Source organism: Lepisma saccharinum, chromosome 8, assembly GCF_977018435.1.
Source record: "Lepisma saccharinum chromosome 8, izLepSacc3.1, whole genome shotgun sequence".
Taxonomy (NCBI): domain Eukaryota; kingdom Metazoa; phylum Arthropoda; class Insecta; order Zygentoma; family Lepismatidae; genus Lepisma; species Lepisma saccharinum.
Window position 1 is genome coordinate 74,109,152 of NC_139236.1, and position 24,771 is coordinate 74,133,922.

The following is a 24,771-nucleotide window of genomic DNA, read 5'->3' on the forward strand; positions in this document are numbered from 1 at the left end:
CCGAAATTAATTCTCTTCCCTCGGGTTTAGACGAATCTGAGCTGAAGCAGCTTTTGTCCTCCCGAGGGACTGTCGGGACCTTTCAATGGAGCGCTCTCCAGATTCACAAACAGACTAATGCAAGTAATCCAAATGTTAGCGACAATACAGATACGAATAATAGCGTGCAATCTTAGTTAGGCGCTACGCACGGTTCGTAGTAACACGTTACAACGCATACAAACACAATGGCAGGAAAAGACCATACCGTAACACTTAGTATGGTCTCTTACTCGACATACGTACCATGTTAACGAGGACCAATCTCTAGGTGATAGCTTGACGTGTTCTGGCACAAGTTTCGACACATTGTTTTACTTTAATAGATTGATTTGCTTTATTTTATTTCGCTTCTTTGTGAACTTCGCGTTCTTTGTGAGTGTCCCGACATCAACTTCATCTTATTACTCAACCTTATCCTCGCGATTAGCCAAAAGTGGCAGAAATGTGAAGTAAAATAAACCAGGTCAATCAATCAAATCCTATGTATATTATTGTTTCTAAGTCGTATGGTTTACTCCTTACCAATTTTATAAAGTTAAATGCCTCCACGAAGGCGCAGTAGTAGTGTCGTCGCCTTGTAATCAAGGGGTCCCGGGTTCGATTCCACTGGAGGCAGATAGTGGTTCGGATCCCACTTTAAACTGTAGGTCCAGTCCCGATCAGCCTTACTGTGCATAAGGTAGACTTAGAACACCAAATCAATCAAGCAATCAATCTATAAAGTAAAAGTAAAGAGGTGATGTGATCAGCAATACGCTCCGACCGCCTTTAACCACCAGGGTTACCCCCAGGCCATGGACGTCCGCAGGATTTTTTTTCCAGGGAGGGGCATGCAAGGTAATTTTTTCCGGGGGGGCAAAGGACCCCAAAATAGTGTTGCCCTTTCAAAAACAATATTTCATTCTGAAATTATCATGTTTCTTTAACGAATTTATAATAATCAACATAAATTACTGTGACTGAAATGAAACTATGTGTCAAATATATAATTTTAAGGTAAACATTCATTTTCCGTGGCCCCCTTGCCCCCCTTCCGGACGCCCATGCCTTAGGTACCAATTGATTTGAGGCTAGGGAGCCCCAGAACCTCTTCATGCGGGGACAAGGCAGGAAAAATTTCTACCATAGACCCCCCCCCCCCCCGGGAATCGAATCCAGGTTTCCCGCATGCCAGTCCGACGACCACTAGACTAGTCCACCGCGGCTTCTACCAATGAAGAATAGAAACACTATTAGTTCCCCTAACTACACCTCTCTTGGGGGTGTAGTAAAAGGAGAGCCGTAAATTTGAACAAAGAATCACGATTTTCAGAAAGAAAAGACTCGGAAAGGTGTACAGACTTTATATGGCACATATCAAAGACTTCAAATTCCCTACCTAGAGGCTTTTCTGTTTTTATAAGTGCAGCTATTGAGGGTAAGGATTTAAAAACCCGTGTTTACCTTTCTTGTCAATGTCTCCGTTGATCGATTCCAGGTTTTTGTCTATGTCGAAGTCTTCTGGATCCTCCATGGCTCTCAAGATTGGAAGCTGGAAAATAATTAAAACACCATTAAGCCTTGTTTCCATGATTATGAAAAACTAAAATATGCTGACCAAGGCAGTAATTTATTTTATAAAAAACATAAACTAACGTAACGTTTCAACCTTCTAGCAAGGTCTTCTTCAGACTCTGTATCAAGTACAAAAGTAACCAGATACCACAACAGAACTTACAGGAAGGGAGGGAGAAGCATCTTAGGAATAGCGAGGAATGCTAACAAGAAAAGGGAAAACAGAGAAGAGGAAGAGGAAGGGATTATCTACGAAGTGAAATGTAAAGAATGTCAGAGTGTGTACATAGGAGAAACGAAAAACAGGCTGAAAGACAGGTTGAAACAACATAGGGATGATGTACGACTTAAGAGAGAGAGAAATGCAATATTTAAACACACGAGAGAAACAGGACATGACATAGAGTGGGATGAGGCTAAGCAGATAGGAAGGGAGAAGAGAATGCTAGTGAGAAAATGGAAGGAAGCCAAGGAAATAGAGAAGAAAGGTGAAGAAGACACAATGAACTGGAATGGGGGACTGAAGTTAAACAAAGAATGGAAGAAGATGTTGGAAAGAGTGGAAAGGACAAGAGAGAAAGAGGAAAGGAGAAGGAAGAAAAATGAAGGGAAAAGAGTGTGAGATTAAAAGCCCAACCACATTCTATAAGGAAGTAATTGTGTTTAGCCTTTTAGGTGAAAGTAAAGTTGGCAAGTGAAAGTCATCTGCTAGAAAGTTCCAAACAACTTTCTAAATAGTCTGGAGGGAGTAATGTTTGTGTATATATAATGGTCTTTTGTGGTATCTGGTTACTTTTGTACTTGATACAGAGTCTGAAGAAGACCTTGCTACAAGGTTGAAACGTTACGTTAGTTTATGTTTTTTATAAAATAAATTACTGCCTTGGTCAGCATATTTTAGTTTTTCAAAATAATTAAGTCAAACCTTAATTAATATAGAAACGATACAACGTGGTTAGCTTGTATTCTACGATCTTTAATTACCAAAAAAGAAGCCAGTAGTTCAATATGTAGAATACGTGCCTAAAATTGATGACAGGTGAGTTGATTCTGCATATGTGTAGCTCTGTTTGGCTTTCGAATCTCATATCATTCTTCTGACCATTTTCTTCACGGTTTGTGCTGTCGCATGATGCATCTGTTGGCGACGCAGTACTTGAAGATAAATGCATCAGCAACAACTAATAAGATATCATCACATCGGTCTACATATCCACTGAAGGAGTTTATAAGTCCACTTTTATGCACAGATAGGCTAATCGGGTCTGAACCTACAGTTTGAAGTGGTATCCCAACATGGGCGCAACTAGAGACCTAATTTTGAAGGGGCAGAATTAAATTAGGCTTCATTTTGAGGGGGAAGAATTAAATTGGGCCTAATTTTGAGCGGGCAGAATTAAATTGTGCCTCATTTTGAGGGGGCAGAATTAAATTGGGGCTAATTTTGAGGGGGCAGAATTAAATTGGGCCTAATTTTCAGGGGGCAGAATTAAATTGTGCCTCATTTTGAGGAGGCAGAATTAAATTGGGCCTAATTTTGAGGGGGCAGAATTAAATTGGGCCTAATTTTGAGCGGGCAGAATTAAATTGTGCCTCATTTTGAGGGGGCGGAATTAAATTGAGCCTAATTTTGAGGGGGCAGAATTAAATTGGGGCTAATTTTGAGGGGGCAGAATTAAATTTGGCCTAATTTTCAGGGGGCAGAATTAAATTGTGCCTCATTTTGAGGGGGCAGAATTAAATTGGGCCTAATTTTGAGGGGGCAGAATTAAATTGGGCCTAATTTTGAGGGGGCAGAATTAAATTGGGCCTAATTTTGAGGGGGCGGAATTAAATTGAGCCTAATTTTGAGGGGGCAGAATTAAATTGGGGCTAATTTTGAGGGTGCAGAATTAAATTGGGCTTAATTTTGAGCGGGCAGAATTAAATTGTGCCTAATTTTGAGGGGGCAGAATTAAATTGGGCCTAATTTTCAGGGGGCAGAATTAAATTGTGCCTCATTTTGAGGGAGCAGAATTAAATTGGGCTTAATTTTGAAGGGGCAGAATTAAATTGGGCCTAATTTTGAGGGGGCAGAATTAAATTGTGCCTAATTTTGAAGGGGCAGAATTAAATTGGGCCTAATTTTGAGGGGACGGAATTAAATTGAGCCTAATTTTGAGGGGGCAGAATTAAATTGGGGCTAATTTTGAGGGGGCAGAATTAAATTGGGCTTAATTTTGAGCGGGCAGAATTAAATTGTGCCTAATTTTGAGGGGGCAGAATTAAATTGAGCCTAATTTTGAGGGGGCAGAATTAAATTGGGGCTAATTTTGAGGGGGCAGAATTAAATTGAGCCTAATTTTGAGGGGGCAGAATTAAATTGAGCCTAATTTTGAGGGGGCAGAATTAAATTGTGCCTAATTTTGAGGGGGCAGAATTAAATTGTGCCTCATTTTGAGGGGGCAGAATTAAATTGAGCCTAATTTTGAGGGGGCAGAATTAAATTGAGCCTAATTTTGAGGGGGCAGAATTAAATTGGGCCTAATTTTGAGGGGGCAGAATTAAATTGTGCCTAATTTTGAGGGCGCGGAATTAAATTGGGGCTAATTTTCAGGGGGCAGAATTAAATTGGGCCTAATTTTCAGGGGCAGAATTAAATTGTGCCTCATTTTGAGGGGGCAGAATTAAATTGGGCCTAATTTTGAGGGGGCAGAATTAAATTGGGCCTAATTTTGAGGGGGCAGAATTAAATTGGGCCTAATTTTCAGGGAGCAGAATTAAATTGGGCCTAATTTTGAGGGAGCAGAATTAAATTGGGCTTAATTTTGAGAGGACAGAATTAAATTGGGCCTAATTTTGAGGGGCGGAATTAAATTGGGGCTAATTTTGAGTGGGTAGAATCTAACTTGGGCCTAATTTTTTGGGGAAGAGACTCGAAAAGTAGTCCATCGGATAGAAAAACGTCCAGAATTATTTGCTAAATGACTGTGACGTTTGCGAAATCACAAATATTACTCTTTATTACTTTGCTCCTCAGGTCACCTAACTTGAAAATTTAGTAATCCCAATTTTTGGGGGAGCAAGTGCCCCCCTTGCCCCCGCCAAGTTACGCCTATGGATCCGAACCACTATATGTTTCTGCCGGGCACCGAACCCAGGACCCTTTGATTACGTTTCCACTACGAACTCGTAGAAGCCCATGTGAACTGAAGGAAGGAGCAAAGCTCTAACTCCTCATTCATTAGAGATGTTGTGTGCGAAGGTATTAATAGCTGCATTGGTATTTAGTGAAGAAAACCCACTGTACGCCCTAAAAATCCAGAAAATGCATGATGACCTACTTTAAAATACCTTCCAGGTTATTTCCGTACCAGGCTTTATCTGTCTGTTGTTGCCTACTCAACCAATCGGTGCCTGTTTTCGAATAGAATAGTATTTGGAGTGCCTGATACGAGTAAGCGATGACAATCTGCTGCCTTATTGGCCTCAATGTTTCGAGAGCTTTCATACCTTTTTTCAGTCTAGTCATAAGGTACAGAAAAAAGTACTGAAGTCACTCCTTCGCTGGGGCTATCTGTTCAAGTAGGCATTTATAAGCACTTGATGGAAGATACTGTGTTGTTGTGAAACCAGGGTTGTTGATACGATTTGTGGGATTGTAACGATTTTTTTTGAAAATATTTGTTCCCTGACGGACTTCGTTGATTCATCGCTTGAAAGGAGAACTTAATATTGAAAATATAATATAATGCAGTTACAAGAATGTTATCCTGATTGGAACAGGATGAAACTTTTCACCGCTAGTTTCCCAGGGGGGGGGCAGGTTCCCCTTTCCCTCTGCTGGATACATCCATTGGAAGAACGTCAAACTAAGATTGTATTCCAAGATGTATAATAAATAACCCGTGGCTCTACAGCCCGTAAGGAAATTGGCCTATCTCCCGACTGACAGTCTCCCTCCCACAATCCTACCTAGAGGTAGAGAGATCTTCAGCCAGTTATGGTCAGCACGTCAAGCCCGTAGCCGTTATAGGAGATATCCGTAACCGAGTTACGCTACTCGGTCGTAGCTCCCCAATTCCCTCGCGATGGTGGGTTGCCACCGGTCCTATACACAGGCCGAGAACCCATAGGCTGAACCCAGGCGGAATCGAACTCAAGCCGTCCCGCAGTCAGAGCTCAAAGCTCAACGCCTTACACCGCACGGCCAAGGAGGAGGACTTGTATGCTAATAAGAAATCATAATAAAAAATTCATACTATATCCTGGTATGAATAAATATGCAGTGAAAAAACACCGTTGTTAAAACTACACAGGAGGTCAGGGCCTTCCCGATCCCGGGTTCGATACTCGGTGGAGGCGCATGCCACAGTGGTTCGGATCCCATTTTAAACTGTAGGTCCAGTCCCGAATAGCCTTCCTGCGCATAAAGTGGACTTAAAACAACAACATAGGACGTCAAAACTACATTTTGGTCAACTTTTAATTTCACTGGTGTTAAATTGGGGTTGATTACTACCATTCATCTGTGTTATTTTAAGACCACTGAGGTTAAAAGTTGACAGAAATGTAGTTTGGACCTCATGAGGTCACTGCCAGAGTCGTTTTAAAACCATTTTTTTTTACAGTGTAGTAGGTAAGACGAGTTCTTAAATCCTAATAAGCCAAATCTGTCCATATTTATGGTTGGTGCATTTTTCTGCCCACATTAACGCGCACAAAATAATGATGCTGACTTTTATAACACCGCCGCTGGGAAGTTGCTCTCACCACTGAGCGAACGTGGTTCCTGAACGCAGCCATCTGGTCCGTTACAACGGACTGCTTTAGAGCGTGTGTGGCATACTCCATTAGCCTGAATGACCCCATTAGTAACGGGAGGATCTCCGCCATCTCACCTATTAAGCAGATGGAAATTCCTTGCGCGGAGAATATTTAAGGAATGGATGCTGTGAGGCCTCAGGTAATCCTTTAACTTCTGCATGACGACCCAAAGAGTGAGGTATATGCAGTGGCCTTATTACCGTATAGTCTTACGGAGAAAAGTTTTCAAAATTCTTATAAACAAGGGATTATGTATGCGCACATAGTATAGGTTCACCCAACTAAATACAAAATGTTACAATTTCCCCAAAATAAAGTTGTGTTGGGGTACATGGCAGCCGAAAAACAAAATTTTCATATTTTTCTGGAAAACTATCAATGCTATCACAAAATGTTTAAAATAAAATAAGTTCTGCACAAAAATGTCTATATTTTTTGGTATTCATAATGTTTTTAACAGGTTCTTGAGGTTAACAAGCGGTCACAGTTTCCATGTATAGCTTCTTTCTAGACAATTGCGCAGTGGTTCGATTGCAACTTAAACTGGGGTTCAGTAGAGGAAGGGGGACAAATATGGAATACCATTTTGTTTTTGACCATTCAATGGCACATTTTTTGAAGAATGTATGTGAGAAACTACCCTCTTCTTCCTTAATTAGTTCTTTAATAGAATATAAGGTTTAGACTACGTAACATTATAGTAAGTATTTGCAAATAACATTTTCCTAAAAGTTGACATGATTGCTCCAAAAGAAAATGGGGTACAAATATGGAATACTGGCAACATTGTGCAGAAAATGAACATATAAACACAATAAACACAATTGTAGTGAAAACATGAAGTAAATGAACACTGTAAAGTCACAAATATAAGAAAGTTTCTGAACTGTACATGTCTGTATTACTATGATTATGAGGCCACTATTTAACTACTTACAAAAATTGCAAATGTTAAGTCCATTATCATATCCTGCACATTCAGTATGAGCCCACATATCACACATTTCGCACTTAACCCATTCTTCTCCACGCTTATCATCAGAAACTTGTCCAGAACAGAAGAGACATTCAGCATCATCACTACTTGGTGTTCTGGCATCTGACATACTGAGATCGGAAGAGTCATCTCGCACGCTGAATATGCCGTCGCTGTCCGAGTCTGACGATTCGCAGTCTTTTGGTAATGGCGATTTCCCTTCTTTCCAATTGTTTTTAACAGGCTGTTTCTTAACAGCAGTGGACGTTTCAATGGAAGTCTTATATGGTGATGAAGTCAAGATATGAGAGGTCCCTGCTTTCCTCCCCCTACTCCCTTGCCTCTTCTTAATTGCAGGAACAGGTGAGGTGGCCACTTCACTTCTAGCAGAAGGTCCTGCTCCATCTTCGGGTTTGGATCCAGATGAAAGTCCACGTTAATCATTTTTGTACATAAATGGGTTATAAATATGGAATACTACTATTCCATATTTGAGCCACTGTTACCTACGAGTATCGAGGGCCAAAAGTGTATTCAAACTCACCTCAACAATATACGCAAAATACCAGAATAAAGCCTGATTGATATGCTACAAAACTGTATACCATGTATTTTCATTCTGTGTACTAATAAGAAGCACAAGGCAAAAAGGTACTTACCTCCAAACTTTTCACTTTGGGCGGGAACCACAACAACCGTTCTAACGCGCCCTGTTCAACCTCGAGATGCAAACTAACTGCTTCCTGTGGTGGTGAGGGACACTGCCCAGCATTTCATGTAGTTCTTGCTGGAGTGCAGCATTTACCAGGCGAGATATAATGGTATTTCATATTTGTACCCCTATTTCATATTTGTCCCTCTTCCACTACTGATTAACCGATGCAAGCGTAAAGTGTGCTTTGTTTATGATATAATTCCAGAAGTCTTTCAAAAATTTGGCAGGATACTTATCGTTAAGTTCCAGTGATCCACTTAGCTCCACAGTCTCATAGTGAGACATTCTCGTTCTTTCTTTAAATTTATTCCATGAACTCAACTTAATCTAAATGAGCTTCATAAATTTCTCCTTTTAGGCAACAGATGAAGATAGCGAATCCGTATTTCCCTATCCTACCCTGAATTAATCCTTCCCTAACGAAGCGCTTTCTTATTATAAGTATAACTTACCACAACTTCAGCTCATGCACAAATTGACTGCAAGAGTTGGCGCCTGGCTTGGGGGCACGAATAACTACATTCCAACATAAGATTCTAACCTAATGTTTCTGCAGGTATGCCTTCATTCCTAATGATGGGGTGACTGACAACCAATGAACATTAAGGAACACAATTATTTTGACATTGTTTGAGTCTGCTATTGGTACTTATTTTCTAATATTATTTCCCAGATGACGCAGTGGTAGCGTTGTCGCCTTATAATCAAGGGGTCCCGGGTTCGATACCCGGTGGAGGCACATAGTGGTTGAGATCCCACTTTAAACTGTAGGTCCAGTCCCAGCCTTACTGTGCATAAAGTGGACTTAAAACACCACCTCAATCAATCAATCTAATATTATTTGCTCTTTATAATTAATTCACTTTAATAAAACCATATTTATTGTTTATCGTAACGACCTTGATCGCTGATTGTGTAAGTTTTGATCAGAATTAATCTCTCTTTTATCACTGACAAATAGAGTAAGGTTTGCATTTATTACATACTATTAGTTACATGAAAATTTAGAGCATGCCCATTTTACACTTGTGCACTGTATTATCGTTATCGAAATTTCCCCTATATATTCAGTATTGACTTTTCAGTTTCTTACTGAATCAAATTTAGAAACATCTATCATTCCCTGGTGGCATTTCTAGGGTGTTCTGGAAAAGGTACGTAAGTCACAAACTTCGATTTTCTGTTACTTTCATTTAACTTGCGTTACAGAAAATATTATCAGTATAAATTTATGTTCCGTATGTGTAAGAATTCTAAACAGTCATGATCCAAGATGTATATGTTGTCTGTAATGTTTGTAACTTAAGGAGTAAACAGAAGTAACTGTCTCCTGTAAAACTTACATTCGTTTGACTTAAGTGCATTTGCAGGAACGGCCTAGATTTATCACTTAAGATTCCAAAAGCATCGTCTTCGTGCACAAAATATTTTCCAAAATTCCTGTCCTTTCAGACGCAGCGCGGGAGTCACACACTTTGAAGCCCCTCACTGTTCACCTAAATTGAATAAAACCATCTTCCCGAGAATATCGTGGGACCAGATCGAGCATGCGATTAACGTACACTTGGTTCCCCGTGGAAGGCATACGTGTATAGCGTGAAAGCCAGACATGTTGCCAACGAAGCGCCGCTGCTGGATCGGTTCAAGGTGTTTTGGAGCCACATTCGTAAGATGTTTAGATTTGATTTCATATTCGTTATTTAGCGTTGGTTTTCTGCCACGTTTGGCTAATCGCGACGATGAGGGATATGATGAAATTGATGAATGCACGTTCACAAATAACTCCATTTCCCAGGCCGTGATTCGCACCCTGGAGCCGTGGCGTGTTTGCACACTGTGCTCACCACTCCGCCACAGTGGTCAGCGAACTAAATGATGTACATTCAAAATGATATTCTCCAATTCAAGTTACTTGTCTAATAACTATTCCTGGCGACTGGTTGCAGAGAAACTGGGAAGAATTTTAAAAAATCTAGAGTGGCAGCAATATACAGAGTAACAGACAAATTTGTAACCATATCGACAGAAAACAGTGTGGCGGTGGGGCTTGATTTTAGAACCACCTTCAGCTAGGTCTTCTGCCCTATGACTGGCTAAAAATACTGTTGTTGTCAAGCTTAGGTAGGGTCTGTTGTCAATAAATACTGCTTTCTCTAAGCTTTGAGCATAAGCGGAGGATATGCGGTCTTTATTCGCCCGACTCCCTCTTTATCTGCATCGATAACGCACGGGACTCTAAGTGACTGGTATGTCTTCTGATGACGCAATCGTGCTTAAAAATTGTCTACACTATGTCCGGGGAATCTCTGGACCGAGCGAATGAATACAAGTCTCTGCGCAAGTAGTGACTGGAGAGAATTTAACCAATGAACTCGTGAGAAGCGGAGTGAGTGCAGCTACCAGCCGTTTGCAGCAGCGCGCACTGATTTGCCCCGCCAACTCGCTTTCTCCCCTTCCCTTCCGTTATGAGCGGTCTGCTCCACAGATTCCAGAGGCAGAACTACGTGCGGTTATTATTTTTTGAGAGTTCTAATATATAGAAAACAAATCGGAACAAGTTGGACAATGGCTCAGGTTTGAGGTTTGACATAAACATCCATGAGCATTTCTGAGCTATCATGATCTTACAATCAAGAAGTGTCCGTGACTATACAACGCGTATTGTTCTTTTACCTGTTTTGTCCTTGGCCGTTCCTTGTTCCTGAGGAGGACCAGCTGGGAGACTGGAATGAGCTTCCCTTGGCCCTTGTTGTAGAGGAAGGGCTCCACCTTGGTCTTGATGGCGTGGTCCAGTTCAGCGTACTGCTTCGTCTTAGTCGCTCTCTTCATCAGCTCCACTAGCAGACCGCCTCCTGCGAAGAAGAGATTGATTAATTGATTGAAAATTGTTGGGTGCGTTCGCACATATGGCCATTTTTGCAATCTTGAATGTTCACGGGAAAATGTCCCCTCATCTAAACTTCTTACTTAAAAGTTTAAATAATGGATGTAAGAAGCCCTTTGAGAAAGTTTAAATGTATGAGGTTGTAAAGAGACTTGCACAAGACAAACACAACACATTAAAAAGTGAGAATAAACTAAAAACTTCCTCATAGACAGTGGAAGAGATCAGCTCTTCTTAAAAGCTAAAAATAATTTGGTAAACCACTGTCGCCATCTCTTGACAGGGATGAGAAACAGTTGGGAAGATGAAAAGTCTCTCTGAGGAAAGTAAAATCGACACATTCAAGAAGAATATGCCGAACTTAAAACGACATCACAGACATGAAACATTGCAGGGTCCAGCCCTTGCAGCAAGTGACCTGGGTGAGACGGCTGTGTCCAATACGCAGTCGAATTAGAAGAACTTCTTCTCGATGGGACGACGGACGAGGAACGCCATGCACGTACGGTGGGCAAGCGTGAAGCTTGTTTTCGGTTAACGCATCCCACTCTTCCTACCAAGTGTCAAGAAGGCAACAACGAAACACAATCTGCAGGTCCATAGCTGACAGAAGGTGGATGAGAACGTCGCCGTCGGCTGTTTCGTTCCCCTTTATACTCACGTGACTAGGGATTCAGCAGAAGCGGACTTCGCAAACTCTACATAGCTAAGCATTTTCTGCCGTCTTATTGGCCACCGTAGTAATGGCGTCACACCTAAGATGACGCAGCTGTGTGTATTGTCCTCGGCTCGCAAGTCTGTGCAGAAGACTTGCCTACGTTACATATTATTTTGTTTCAAGATATTTTTTCGTAAAACAGACAAATAACGAATGCAATTAATGGAAGTGCTAACATTAGCGTGTGCCTCTGAGATGTGGATGTTTCGTACCGTTAAGATGAAAGATAAATTCGTGCAGAGATGAATGCATGCAGTTGAAGACAACACCAAGTTACCAATTGCATAATGTGCAGACATTCCTCTCTCTGCTTGAAATAAATTAGAAGAACGTCTTTGTGCATTTAGATATTGCACAGTTTTCACTGTAGCATACACATATTTTATAAACAATAAGTTGCTGACCAAGGCAGTTTATTAAGATAAAAAAAAAACACTTAACATGTAACGTTTCAACCCTGTATCAGGGTCTTCCTCAGACGAAGAACTAAACTAAAATGATCTTCGTCTGAGGAAGACCCTGATACAGGGTTGAAACGTTACGTGTTAAGTGTTTTTTTTATCTTAATAAACTGCCTTGGTCAGCAACTTATTGTTTTTAATATGGAAACAAGGCTTAATTATATTACATATTTTATATATGAGTAGATTCTTTTCTATCTATTTTACAAATATTTCATTAACACCCCAAAGTAGCAGTTTCACTTATCGCAAGGATTGTTAGCTTCAGTTCGTGTCCTGCTTTTCTCAATATTTTAATAGAAGCGAATCAGAATAGGCATTACAAAATGTGTTTTCTTTATTTTTCTATCAAAATTAGTTCTTTCTGCTGAGAGGAAATTGAGGAGATCATTGTAAAATAAATATCTAGTTGGCGTGTACTGTGTATTGAATACTCGAAAAAAAAATGAGCATTCTGAAAAACTCAGAGAAATATTAGGGTTGAGAACAGAATATATTATTTCAAAAGTGATTATTACGTTTTATAAGGTAAAGGATAAATTCATCCCTGGCAGGTATGGACATTTATTTTGTTGCTTGAGATGCTTGAGTCAAAACAGCAGCTATTGAGAGGGGGGGGGGGGAGGGAGACTGAAAGGAAGTCGCACGTAGCGCAGTTTTTGTGCATAATTGTTCATAATAATGCCGTATACAAGATACCAAGTAACGAATAATGAATGATAACATGGATAGAGGAGTTTGAAAATTTGCGAAAAGTGATATGAAGTATTACGAGACATAAATATATTCTCAGTGTTAAATAATAATGTTATTATATTATCTGATATTTCGTAGTGCATTTTATTTCAAGCACACGGCCGACCTTTGTGGCGGACTGGTAATCACACCGCACTACGACGCCAGAGATCCCGGGTTCGAATCAAGCCTGGGCTTGGACGTTTTCTGTGAGTGTCCCTTCACCAATTGCATCATATCATCACTCATTCTCATCGTCGCGATTAGCCAAAAATGGCAGAAAAGCAAATTAAAATAAACAAAATCAATCAATTAAAGCACACGTAATTTTTGTAATATTTTCTTTAGAAATATAATTCACGGTATTCTCTAAACCCATACAGAAACACATTGTAAATTACCCAGATAAAAAGGAAAGAAAAAATGACAACTGCACATTTGGTTTGTAAGGGAACGAAGATATCTGTTGTTGCGGTAGGAGATTTGTAGTTTAATCCACGAGAATGACATTTGCATCAAGCACGGAAAGCGCCAAAGGCTATTCCTAAGGCTCAGACTGAGCGAATCCCTGTCACTCAAATTAATTTACCTCCTCATATGAACTGCAAAAATGATCAGTATTTTCTGTCATTCCGTACTGCAGTATATAGAATGGAAAACATTCTTATACGTACACAGTGATATGTGGAGCATTGTTATTATTTAGTAAAAAATATTAAATTTTACATATACTAGTACTATTTGAATACACATTTGATTTTAGAAGAACTTAGGACACGAAATGCAATCATTACATTCACATGTAAGGGTATTGACAAGGGTTAGGTGGCAGAACAGCCCTAGGCTAACCTCGTCAGACAATTCATTATTATTATTATAATATTATTATATTTTCATTCATATTGCAATCATAATTTATTTAGACAAGAATGAACACTAGAAAGAAAAATTTCGAACATGTTTATAAGAACCTCCTCCTTTAAAGAATGTTGACCATACCATGACGAAATAATATTAATGTTAATTATTGCACATAAAGCATAAAGACTATTCTGCAATGTGCCAATGTGTCAGCCCACGCTTATTAACAAGAAGTTGTTTTTCTACCGTCTTCTGCCGTGCACGCCTGTATAAAAATTTTGCTGAAATAGAATCCAATGTGCAGATGATTCTACGCGTTCTGCCAGACCGAATGACGTCATGTCGTAATCAGCCAATAACGGCAATGGAATGAGGAGACTTGTGCTTCGCTATGTAGAGTTTGCGAAGTTGCCATCAGCATAAGGACACGAGCCGTCTAAGAATGAGCTTGCTGTGTTTTGGAACATGAAATGATTCTCCAATTCTGATTCCAAACGATGTTTGGAACGATGGCACTGAACCTACTCAATTCTAATTTATTTCCAAGCGTCCTCTTTTATTTCTCTGTCACCACTCTATAAAACTGACAATGGGCCAAATATTACCCTAAAATATTGCTTTAAATGAACCTTCTTTAACGAACCTCTGTACAGTTGAAAGTCAAATTTTTGTAGATCCACTGTAGCGCGACGTGAAGAGATAGAAAGACCCAATAAAAACTTACATAAATGACCTAATGACTCTCAGTCCAGCTATTGGCTGCGCTGTTATCCCAGCGTCTGATTGGATCGTTGATGTTACTCAATCAGCGCTGAGTGATCCTTTTACAGGCGGTTTTAAAGCCCATCGCATGTATACTTCGTTTGGAATCTGCCACCAGGGAGTTATCTAGCAGAGAGAATTTAATGGCTGCTTCCGTCTCGTTCTTCGTTTTCGGGTTTTTCATTGGTGACATTCTCCTCAATACAGGGCAGAGTTTACTCCGTGCGTATTGTTTCTATGCAAATGTGATCGTACGTGTGTGTGTGTGTGATTGTCATCACGTCCGACATAAATGCAGCAGTGGAAATGTGAAGTAAATGCGATTTGCTTCATGCACAGGACTATATCTTGGGTTTCATGAGGCATGCTATGTTGCTAGATATAACCAATGGCACTTTGAAGTGTAGTTAAAACTGAAATTTTCTCCCAGAGCATCGCCCCGCCAATAATGTAGTTCAGAAGAAGAAGAAGACTGCATAAGCCAGTATCGTAATTTCGTTGCCCTGCAGTTTACTGGATCGGGTGAGTTCAAGATCAATTCCAAATAATTCGAAATTGCTTTCACTTTTCACTTTTGTGATAGTTTAGCTCAGAATAACTATGCCCACGGTGTTATCAGTATACTTTATTAAATTGAATTCGGACAATCAAGAGTTCTTGATTTGATTTTTGTTATTTAATGTCGCTTTTCTGCCCATTTTAACTAATCTCGACCTTGAGGATGAACTATATGATGAAATTGATGAAGGGGCACTCACAAAGAACGCCAATGCCCAAGTCGAAGTTCAAACTCGGGACCACTAACGTGGTACAGCGCTGTGCTAACGACTCCGCCGTAGAGCTTGGCAAATTGGAAAATTCTTTATCACGCAATGTTAATTAGACATTGTGCACTGTTTACCTGTTTGAGGTTTTTTTTAAGTCCACTTTATGCATAGAAAGTCTAAAGGGGACTGGGGCTATAGTTTAAAGTGAGACCCGAAGCACTATGCGCGTCTACCGGATATCGAACACGCGATATTGTAGGGGAGAAAAGAAGCGCTCTCAAGAAACGTGGTGTTACTTAACAGCACTAGACAATGGATATGTCTAATTATCATTACGTGCTAATGTAGAACCATTGTCACTAACGTTCAGAGAATGAAGATTTCATGCCCTTGGAATGTAATTTGGCATCTTTCATGACCACTGAGTTATCTGACGAATACTGCTCCCCTGTCTGGACCATGGCTTCAAAAACTAATATCTCCCGGATTGATTCTGTCCTCAACCTTTTTCCTCGCCATTGCTTGCCATTCTCTGAGGCACCTCCATAAAACAGTTATTATGTCTGTCTTTAATATTCAACCACCACAGACTCGTCGCGAATTACCAGACATGACATTTTTGCATAAGATCTACAACGGGAAAATTAAAACTGAATTCCTAGTCAACCAATTTCATCTACGAGTCTCCACACGGCCAACCCGCAACGGAAAGCTCTTTCACAATCCTACCACAAGGCTCTCCCATCTACACGATGAGCAGTGGGAGAGGCAAGGAGAGAATGGGAAACACCGCTGTCCCTGATCAGCTGCAGCAAGAACCATTAATTAATGGGCTTGAGAGGAAGGGGTTGTAATGGTTTGGACATGGCACTAGAATGGAGGAACAGCGTAAGTTTTAACAGGTGCCAGAGGCACGAGAGCGGAGGGTCGACCACGTACACAGTGGGAAGAGTGTGTGGATAGAATTGGTAAAGAGGGAAAAGGATTGCGATGTCGGAAATTCGAAAACTTGCCACAGAACAAGAAAGAAGTGAAGGCAGGAACACGACACCTAACTGCAAAGTGTAATGCAGGAAGAAGAGGAAGAAAATATGGAACAGTTGTGATTTGTTCATTAAATGGGAAGAAATGAAGCCCCAATAAATTAAACCGTACAAATATTAAATAAATAGTGCATTAAATAAACATGATCCAAATATATCTTTCGCAGTCATTGGATTTCACTGAGCTCATCATTCATGCTTTGGAGAAAAAGTCTAGGGTGTTCGGGAAAAGGCACATAAGCCACAACTGAGATTGTCTGTTGGTTTCATTTCATTGGTTCACTGATTCACTTAAAGAAAATATTAACAGTGTAATTTTATATTGTGTATTTGTCAAGATTTTAAATAATGATGATCTAACCTGCATATCATGTCTGTAATGTTTGGTATTAAAATAATAAACATGAATATCTGCAGTAAAATAGCATTTTTTACTTTTTCCAAACATCCTAGAATTAGTAAATACGTATTACTGTTTGCAGTGGGAAAGGCACATGAGGTGCAAGGCTAATTTTGCGTTGGTACCCCCACTCTCCTCCCTTACCCAGAAGCACTCTTAGCTTCCCTCCACCTCTAGGGCACAACGTTCTTGGACTTAGAAGACATCGCTGGATCCAATATGAAACCACGGCGCCGGCAGCATAAAAAATCGATACATGGAGATCACAAGACACGAACTGGTATCCTATCGCTCGAACACATTCACAACCCCCCCGCAGCGTAGACGGCGATACAGTAACACTAACCACTTAGGATAGGCTTTTAAGCATTTTTAAAGCCCTGGAGATTAATGGAATTTTAACCGTTGGTGAATTAAGGTAGAAAAAAACATCTCCCTTGATACACTCTTTCCTTTCTGGGGGAATCCCCCCACGGGAATAAAAGCCCCCATTTCCTTCCTTGTTCGTGGAATATGAATATCGCTAGGGGTTGATCGTTGAGACATGAATATGAATATTCAGTGCTCTCGGCGGCTGGTGTAGGGGCGACAGGGATCCAATATTTTAAAAAAAGGAAAAGAGGAAAGCATCGGTAGGAGCAGAACACTCCGATTATGTCACGTACCGGCGACGCCGTTTGAAGTAAATTTTCTCCACCTACTTTCAACCGTTTCGTTCCCTCTATGAAAAATGTTGAAAATGTCACGCTTAGTTTATGCTCTTACGCTTTCCAAACTGCAAAAGTACCTCTCTCTCCTTTTTAATTTTGTTTTAAAAGATGAAGCAGCATTTACAGCGCCACGGTTGCTAATCAGCGGAAATTTGAGTCTTGTCCGAATTCATAAGGGTAACGTTACGTGCTTCTCTCGCTTCACTGTCCGAATGAGGTCGTAGAATTTGTCGCTGTTGTCACTGCTTCCTCTAGTTTCTTCTATTACTAGTCTTCCTGTCTACCAGTCTTTTCTGTCTCCTTGGGCTAATCGCAGAATGAAACGGATCAAGATACATTTACAAAGATATACGAATTCCTACGCTGACGAGATTATGATTGATTGGTTTGATATATGTATTTCACTTCGCTTTTGTGCTACGTTTTGCTAATCGCGAAGATGAGTATAACATATGCATATTTCTAAAAAGCTTTGCGTCAAGTTTCCACCAGTCCTAAAAGAAGAATCATCCAAGGATTTGCTAAACTTACGAGAAGATTTCCTACCAAACGTTCGAGTTCATCATAGAAGGGGTAAATTCGTCGTTCACCTCACGAATGTCGTCACTTGGACAAGCAGTACATATATGCATATATATATATATATATATATATATATATATATATATATATATATATATATACACATACATACATACATACATACATACATACATATAATATGCACATATATTAATCCTATCTTCAGGAATAGTACTCTTATTCCGAGGATGCATACGACCACACATTCCCTTGGTTGTTATGTGATACACTCAGCAGAAAAAAGTGCATTTATCAATGTTCCAGTACAAACAGTTTGAGAAGAAATCCCTATTCCACCTTTAAGTGTGAAGTTCCGCAAATCATTTTCTTCCAAGGTGGAAATCGGACGCAGAAGAAAGCTGAACAGTGTTAATTGGAGGACAATTCCAAAGGTACAGTCACGTACAAAATACAATGATATTCAGTCCATTCGACCTAACCAGTTTGTGTCAGAAATAAGGAAAGTTTATCCTAAATGGATCATATTACGATTCATTATTCATCACACTATAAGAGGACAGCATAAGAGGCCAATGGTATTGACAAGACCTTCTTAGTGCATTTTTGACGTGTGGTGATGGACTCTTCGATTTTTTTAAGTGGAAGATTAATGACAATTTCTTCACACAAATGATATGTATCATATTCACGAATTGTAGTGTTTCATAATAACTTTTACGTGAAGTATTAATTCACATATTCTACTATGTGAATATGTAAATATGTCGGGACCGAGTTACATAAGTGGATAAATATTATTATTATATGTAAAATAAAGAAGGTGATTCATCGATTATAATTTTAAGAGCAAAGCTATCGTTCTACTACGATTGTATTTATGTGCGACATATTTATGTGCGATAAACATGGTTCGCAGTATTCGCAATATGCATCAGCGTACTAGTAACCAACATATTACAAGTACTTGTATGAATACTAGCAATACAAGTTCAACGAATTATGGGTACACAATTGGATGTATTCATACAATTAGTGCGAATAGTATGCCATACAATAGTGCATCGATTTATTTTTACTCAGTGCTCCAAATCATTTACCGTGAAGGAGAGTTATCAGATTACTCAGTGTCAAAACAAATACATTATGTTACACAGTGCACCGACCCTCTCTCGTAGAAAGGCGTGTTTTGTTATGCAGGATGTTACGTTCCCACCACTGCGGGGTGAGAGAGACTCAACACTGTATCTTAACAGACACACGGAGTGATAAGAATTGAGATGATTACCCACAGCTCCTGGAGTCTGAAACATGAGAACTCCATCAGTCCACACTGGAATCATCTGAGTTGAGTAGAAGGAAAACTCGAACTATAGGATATGAATTTAACCAGTTTTATTCTTGTAAGTTCATTTACAAACATACGGAAAGTAGGAGCGCGAGACTGAGAAATCTGGTCTTTAAGAAACGTGATTACGTTTCGATTTCTTTGATACCCGACTGAGATCATTCATGAGAACTTTTCTCAGTTTTGCGGGGTGTGAGCGACTGAACACTAGGCCTGGTAACAGACCCACGCAAGAGCGGGTATCAAGAAGCTTTTTACCATGAATTGTCGTCGTATTTATACCCGATTTCTGTATTCTCGAACCCCTGACTAGTAGGTTATAGAGACAAAATATTTCTTCATGTACATTATAATGTGTAGTATTTACAAAAGTTGAGTTTGATAAATCATTCAAAAGGTTTTGATACATCTTTCACTGTTAACAAATACTTACGCATTTATATCAAATACTTATACAATGAAAAATAAGATTTAAAACTTCCACCATTAATTTATTACATAAAGGTTAGTACATCAACTTCTTCTGAAATTTGATAGGAGTTCATTCAGTTACGTCATAATGTTTCATTTATTGGAACAATCAACTCTACTCTTTTTTTCATAACATCTTTCATTTACAATCTTTAATTTTTAACCTTATACATTTTCTATTTCTTTCTTTTATAAATGTTGTACTAAATTTATCAAGATATGCAGGGCGTAACAAGGAGGAGTGTCACGTTCTGGAGTGACGTGGTAAACAATTGAGGGGTCTAGTGAGAGAGGGAGCTATGCCACTTAGACAAGAAATGGAAATAAATTGATTTTTCTAAAGCATTGCGTTTAGTCATAATTGGTATAACAAAAGCTATTTTTTTCTGAACATATTCTTTGGTAAATTATTCAAAAGGAAAAATATGAATTTCAATATAAATACCATTTATTATGAATATGTATGGTATATTGTTGTAGTATACCCATGTGGAAAAATCAATCTAGCACGTCAAATAATTTGAACAAGGCTTACATACTTTTGCCTGAGTGTAAATCATGTTCACAGGGTTACATATGAACTACATAAAGACAACTTCATATGTCTTCTGGAGGATCTTCACTGTCCGTTGTTTCTGTGAATTTTAGTTTTTTGGTAAACACCATGAAGAACTGGAGGAATATAAGGCATTATTGCCATGAGATCTTTTAACGTCAGGGCTGATATTAAATCTAGCACCGGTTACTGCAACACAACCTCTGCCACTCCTATTGAAGACACCATCAGTAAGTGGCATAGCTCCTTCTCTCACTCAAAATGCTGATGAGGACGTATTCAAGAACTCAGAAAATCTGCTGCAGAACAAGCGGGAGCTATGCCACATGGTTGTAGTTCACATGATAGATAACAGATGGTAGGAGAAGACTGAAAATGGCAAGAAATAAAATTTTCAAGATTTGTGGCATAGCTCCCTCTCTCACTAGACCCCTCAATTGTGTAAGTCAGGCGGCTGACGCAACGTGACGTCAGTCCTATATATCAACAAATGCATGTGTATTGTTATGTCACACAATCCCGCTCAACATGTTCTACTATTAAGTAGTAGAGATATACATACCTATATTAATGAAAGCAATAGAACAATATTACTTTCTAATCAACGGTTATTTATATACAATAGATGAGAGACATTTTAAGTGTGAAGAAAATCCGTGAGAACAAACAAATGTATTAAAATAAATTGAAATAACCATAGTATGTAACTCACCCAATGAGGCAATTATGATCATCAATTCTTAATTTACACAGAATTGTATAGCCTTCTGATGGCATAGAGTATTCCGGGCCAAGAATGTGCCATTTTTTGTTATCAATTAGGGTCGTACCGGTGAACATCCTGAACGGTGCATGCTATGTTGAAAATTTGAGCACTTTAGATTGAAATTCACCTACATCCAACAACTTCCCCCTCTTTTCATTCTTCGCTATGTGTACTAATAACAGAGTTGCCTATGGAACCGAACTTTTGAGTCACCCTGTGTTTCTAACAAACTGAATGTAACCATAATATTCATGTATGTTAATTCAAATAATGTTGTATTTGATTTCTGTTACACTTTTGCTTTGGAATATTAGGAATTAGTCTATCAAAATCAGTTACAATGCATTACCTAACCTACTCTACCCTACCCTAACATAACCTAAATCTACCATAACTCCGGATCCCATTGGCGTTCCTTTTCTAAATTTTGTATACTTATTGAGTAATAGTGTATGTATGACATGTAATTTTTTTGAAAGAAATTAAAACACCTATTATTGAGAAAATAGCTACAAAAAATTTCTTTACACCACCTTCAAATGTTTTCTTTACCCTCGCATAGACATGCTATATTTCGTGTGAAAGAGTCCTTCAAGATGTTTCCAATGCCGTCCGTATCACTTCTATAGGTCCCCTGGTTGCCGAAATATTGCAATTCCGAGTTAACAAGATGTTGGAAGAAATGGTCAAAATCGCACAGTTTGCAACACTGTAATTTCGAAAATAAAAAAAAGATATGGTTCTGCAAAGTTGCATATTTTCCTACCTCATACCTTTCAGTATGCAAAATTTGAAATGAATCAAAATATATGAGGTTTAAAAGTGCCTCTTTACTTGTTGATTTGAAATTGAATGCCCCTTTTGTCACAGCTTTTCTCAATAATAAAAATGCTTACTGGGGATCTATGGAGCAGATCTTAAGAGAATTTCAAATGGTGGGCAAAATATTTTTCACGTGGGCTTTGGTTCTCTCTCTCTCTATCTATCTACCTACTTGTCTGCTGAATATTCCCCTTTCCCAAGTCATGTTTCACATTTTCTTTCAACCTTGTACTTTTAATCTTTCAAAGGGCTCTTTACACCCATGTGCGCCGACAGGAATTATGGCAGGAGGGAGTAAACTCAGGGAAAAGCAGGTACATTTCGTTTATGAAACACAAAAAACTATGCTAAATCTTTTGTAAAGCTACACTGCTTGTTACGCGCATTGCATGGTTGCCAGGAGTAGGTAAGTAACATTTTTTTCACCATAATTTTCATTTTCTTTTTTTCCTTTTTCCAGTATTTCCATGTCATAGATAATCACTAAACACACCTTTTGTTGCCTTCAAACATCAACAGTATTGCCACTGTACCTCATAATTTTTTTAAAACACCCATTTACACCGGTACGCCTTTACGAGGCATTTCAGGATTGGCTATACGCGAAAACGATCGGTTTTCTTCTCTGAACTATAGATGGCGAAATAGTCCACCTACCCAAGGTGGAAATTGACGTTCAAATTTCCGTACGAATGTTTGACATGCAATTTTCCATGCTTTGTGGAAAAATAAATTTACACTTTCACTTACATTTGGCAACACTGCATGAACAACACTGCACCCCGTTTGTTGTTTCTATGTTTAAAAATATCTACTTGGACAGGGCTAACATTTGGTGTATGACTTATGTATGTACAGGTTTCGGTTACAAAGTAACGCCACTCTTAATTCCCAGTTGCGCCGTTCGTGGGACACCCTGTATGTCAACACATTATATAAATACCGTTCGTCCATTTCGATCTTCAGCCGAGAGATCGAAATGGACGCACTGTATAAACACTTATCACTCCCTTAAAAGGCGACCAATCACAGCCATTCCCGCAACAAAAACTGAAGACCGGCTCTCTGACAAATATGTCACTCTAGAATGAAAGTTAGGATCATTTTGCAAATACACAATCCTGAAAGTCTATATGAGACGTGGTTGATCTTAACCATGTCTTCGCGCATTGCATTGTGTTGAAAGATCTGTCGATAAAGCACTTTGTATCAGGTAAAGTCACTGCAATCTTTTCGGCAGTAGCTACAGAAGGGTACATTGAATAGGCATGAATCTCTTTTCGAATGTTGACGGCATGAGGGAATCTTTGTTTGCATTGGTCTACTTTAAAAAAAAAAAAATAGTCTGAGGTATTTTGGCATAAAAGTGAACAGTTCCCGGCAATGCAGTTTCTTGGGTGAAAATCGTAGATCGAAGGCAGCAATTAGTGAATCGATGTATAGCACGAGTATTTGCCGACAAAAATACTCTTTTGCACTTTCTGATGGTTAATTTTCTCAATGGTGTTGCCGTGAAGTGCAGCGAGGTCGTGTTGGTACCGCATCAATGTCCTCACAAATTTCTTGAACTCGAACGTACATCTCTGCAAATTTGCTGTCAACATTTTCCCTGTCTTGCAGAATCAAGAACGAACATTCAGGATAAAGCCAGGGAGGGGCAAATGACTCCCTTGCCCTTATGTGGCAGCACCTATGTTTACGTCCCTTTCTTAACTTCAGGGTTAAGGTTTTTAGATAGGATTTTTTCTTGTACACTTTTAAACAGTGCAAAATGTGCACACACACCCAGAAAAGGTTAATTTATTCGTGTATTACCACTGGTAATAAAAAAAATATTATTGTGTTTAAAATTCAACCATAAACATTTGAGCTTCTTTCTTGAATTTCTCCTCCTAAGCATTAAGTTACCAATGACTAGCTTGAGATATTTGTCTGTTGCTCAGAGTGAACATTATTGAATTGAAATTGGTTACGTAGTTAAGTTTCCTCAGACGTAAAGGGCGTTTCCATGCCCTTTAAGGCATTTCCCGGATCCCTTGCTGGAAGTGCGCAGCATTAAGTAAACCCAGTAACGAAAATGAAAGGGATGCTTCAACGAAAAACGTATAGTGAATTATATTCACAAATTTTCGGAACGGAAAGAAATATTCTGGCTTGAATAAAATTTTCCGTCCCTGAGATTACTGTTGGTAAAATTTAAAATTAACTGGGTGACTCTGTTGTGGAAAATCTAAACGAAGTTTCTCTCTCTCTCTCTCTCTCTCTCTCTATCTCTCTCTCTCTCTCTCTCTCTCTCTCTCTCTCTCTCTGACACACACTCCCTTCTCTTTCTCCCTCTTCTTGTACAGTCCGAATGGTCTTTTGCAATCTTTCTCTTTTTTCCTATTCTGGAGGTGAATCGAGGCGTTCATTCTGCTTCTTGGAGAGGCGTTTTACAAGAACTGGAAGATGGCGCAGACGAAATGGGTTGGAGAAAACGGGACCTGTTGCTGAAGATCTCCCCCCTCCCCCTCTCTCTGTTTCCTCTCGACTGCGCAAAGAACTGGCTCGGAAGTTTCCGAAGGGTTTCTTTTTCCACGGTTTTCCACGAACTAAGGAAAAGATGAGGAGCTTGGAGCTTCCGGTGAAGGGTGTCATGCGGGCTTTTTGATGTAGGTGGATGGCGTTACAGTCCTTGAAGGACATTGGCAGTATCCCTCGAACTATGATGTAATCTAGGGGCCCCAGGTTCGATACGCGATGCAGGCTCGGTTTGGATCCCACTTCTGCCGCACCCTTTCAAATATCCCTGACGTTTTGCAAATCATGTCACAAGCTTTGACAATCCCAGCAAG

General features: G+C 39.4%; 1 protein-coding gene across 4 annotated transcripts in view; it reads right to left on the reverse strand.

Moving 5' to 3' along the window:
* The window catches only part of nan (transient receptor potential cation channel subfamily V member nanchung), a 226,984-nt gene that overhangs the window by 112,123 nt on the left and 90,090 nt on the right, over positions 1–24,771 (reverse strand). For all 4 annotated transcript variants that reach the window (XM_083127591.1, XM_083127590.1, XM_083127593.1 and 1 more), the window contains 2 exons: positions 10,767–10,945; positions 1,486–1,573 (listed from right to left, as the gene is read on the reverse strand). In XM_083127591.1, coding sequence (XP_082983717.1) covers positions 1,486–1,573; positions 10,767–10,945 — 267 coding nt within the window. The remainder of the gene's footprint in view (positions 1–1,485; positions 1,574–10,766; positions 10,946–24,771) is intronic.